Below are 1,887 nucleotides of genomic sequence, written 5' to 3'. Positions count from 1 at the left end.
CACACACACACACACACACACACACACACACACAGACACACACTCTGACACTGCCCGGCTCTCCGCCTCCTCCTCTTGTCACATCGCGACGGGGGGCAAACTGAGTTTTGGAGATTAGGTGGGAGCTCGAGGTCACTGGGCTGGCCGCGGTCTCCCCTCGGCGCCCCCGCCCCGCGGAGCCCCGAACAGCCCCGGGGCAGGAGGCGTGGAAAGTTTTGGGGCGAGGATGTTGTGTAAAGGGCGGGCAGGGTGGGGCGCGGGCGGGCAGTGGGCGGCCGGCCTCCCGGAAGCGCCGCTATAAGGCTGGCGGGCTGGCCACACGGCCATCCCCCTCGGCCGCTCCTTCTCGCTTCGCTGCAGCCGCGGTGAGTCCTCGCTAGGCAGGGCAGCTCCCGTCCTTCGGGGCCGGCCCGCCCCGGGTTAGTCCGCCCGCATCCAGACTGGGGCCGGCAGGGAGAGGCGGGAGCGGCCGGGCCGGCCCCGGGCTAAGGCATCCGGTGGGGCGGCTCCCCACTGTGGCCCTTCTGGGGTTGGGAGAGTGTGTCCCGGGGTGTGTCCGTGCCGCAGTGTGTGGTCCTGTGAGGCTGTGTGTGTGTAGGGCTGGGTGTGCAGCCTCCACCCTCACTCACAACATATTACCCAACTTTTCTTGGAACCCCTGGAAGACAGTTCTCAGCTGTGGTTCTTTGTTCCTTAGAATTCTTGAACCACCTCTGCTCTGGTCCTCTGTAGGGCACTCACCTCTTGGCCTTAGACTCTGCCCTCTCCCTCCTCTACAAGCCCTGGGCTGTCTCCTGATGTCACCTGACACTTAGTGGTTTGGCACGGGTAGTCAAAGGGAGTTGGGGGGTATGGGTGAGTGAGAAGGCCCTGCTATCCAGGGCTCTGAGCAGCCTCTCTGCCCTCAGCTCTGAGCCCAGCCTTCAGCCATGGCGTGCCCCCTGGATCAGGCTATTGGCCTCCTGGTGACCATCTTCCACAAGTACTCCAGTCAGGAGGGTGACAAGAACACCCTGAGCAAGAGTGAACTGAAGGAGCTGATCCAGAAGGAGCTCACCATTGGCGCGGTGAGTGAGCCTCCCCAGGCCCCCTCTCCCCACCTCTCGCCCTTTAGAAGCAGGATTCGGAGAGGTTGAGGTGCCAGGTGCATGACTCAGGCTTACCCACATTCTGGGGCCCTAGACCATGTGCCTTACTGGACCACTGGTCCACACCCCTGAGGGGCTGGGGAAACTGGTAGCCTGGTATTCACTCCTCCTGAGTGAGGAACAGAGGAGAAGTAAAGCCAAGTGAACCCAAAGTGGGCTTGGATCTTTGGTGACAAGTGAGCACAGAGCCATTTGTATGAGAGGGGGCTGCCTGGGAGGGGGAAAGGCAGAGAACCCAAGGTCTCAAAACCATTGAGTCTGGATTTCCCATTCTAACACGTTAGAAGCTGCAGGATGCTGAAATTGCAAAGCTGATGGACGACCTGGACCGGAACAAGGACCAGGTGGTGAACTTCCAAGAATATGTCACCTTCCTGGGGGCCTTGGCCATGATCTACAATGACATCCTCCGGGGCTGAAAATAAATTGGGAAGGTGGAGACACCCTCTAGCTGGCCTGTCTAGTGGTGGGTAATTGTACAATAAATTTTTTTTTTGGTTAAATCTATCCCTGTGTCCTGGCTTCCCAATGATTTCCGTTTCCTCCTCTGCTTGGTGCTACATCGCCACCAGAGGGTTTTCTCACAGTTACCTCTGGGAGTGACTCAGTGACTCACCAGGCCAGGGGAGCTGGTGGGAGGGTCCACAAAATGGTGGATGCACCCTAACAAAGCGGTTATGAGCTCATTAAGTTGCCTTTATGTGAATTAGAAAAAGATGCCCACTCTGGGTGAAGCCAT

The 1,887-nt window shown here is 58.8% G+C and overlaps 1 protein-coding gene across 1 annotated transcript; it reads left to right on the top strand.

Annotated features, from left to right (window-relative positions):
• The first annotated feature begins 255 nt into the window (after positions 1 to 255).
• Positions 256 to 1,655, top strand: LOC116747130 (protein S100-A6). Its single transcript, XM_032619297.1, has 3 exons — positions 256 to 365; positions 909 to 1,067; positions 1,433 to 1,655. Exons 2-3 carry the CDS (start codon positions 930 to 932, stop codon positions 1,565 to 1,567), a joined length of 273 nt encoding a protein of 90 aa, XP_032475188.1. The 5' UTR covers positions 256 to 365; positions 909 to 929; the 3' UTR covers positions 1,568 to 1,655.
• Positions 1,656 to 1,887: the final 232 nt, after the last annotated feature.

This window comes from Phocoena sinus, chromosome 1 (genome assembly GCF_008692025.1).
Source record: "Phocoena sinus isolate mPhoSin1 chromosome 1, mPhoSin1.pri, whole genome shotgun sequence".
NCBI classification, from domain to species: domain Eukaryota; kingdom Metazoa; phylum Chordata; class Mammalia; order Artiodactyla; family Phocoenidae; genus Phocoena; species Phocoena sinus.
This window is presented reverse-complemented; position numbering and strand designations above follow the sequence as displayed.

Bases quoted from the DNA above. Each gene is read 5' to 3' on its own strand.
- LOC116747130 (XM_032619297.1), top strand. From the start codon at position 930: ATGGCGTGCCCCCTGGATCAGGCTATTGGCCTCCTGGTGACCATCTTC. The intron at 1,068-1,432 runs GTGAGTGAGCCT...CTAACACGTTAG, and splicing joins AGGAGCTCACCATTGGCGCG to AAGCTGCAGGATGCTGAAAT.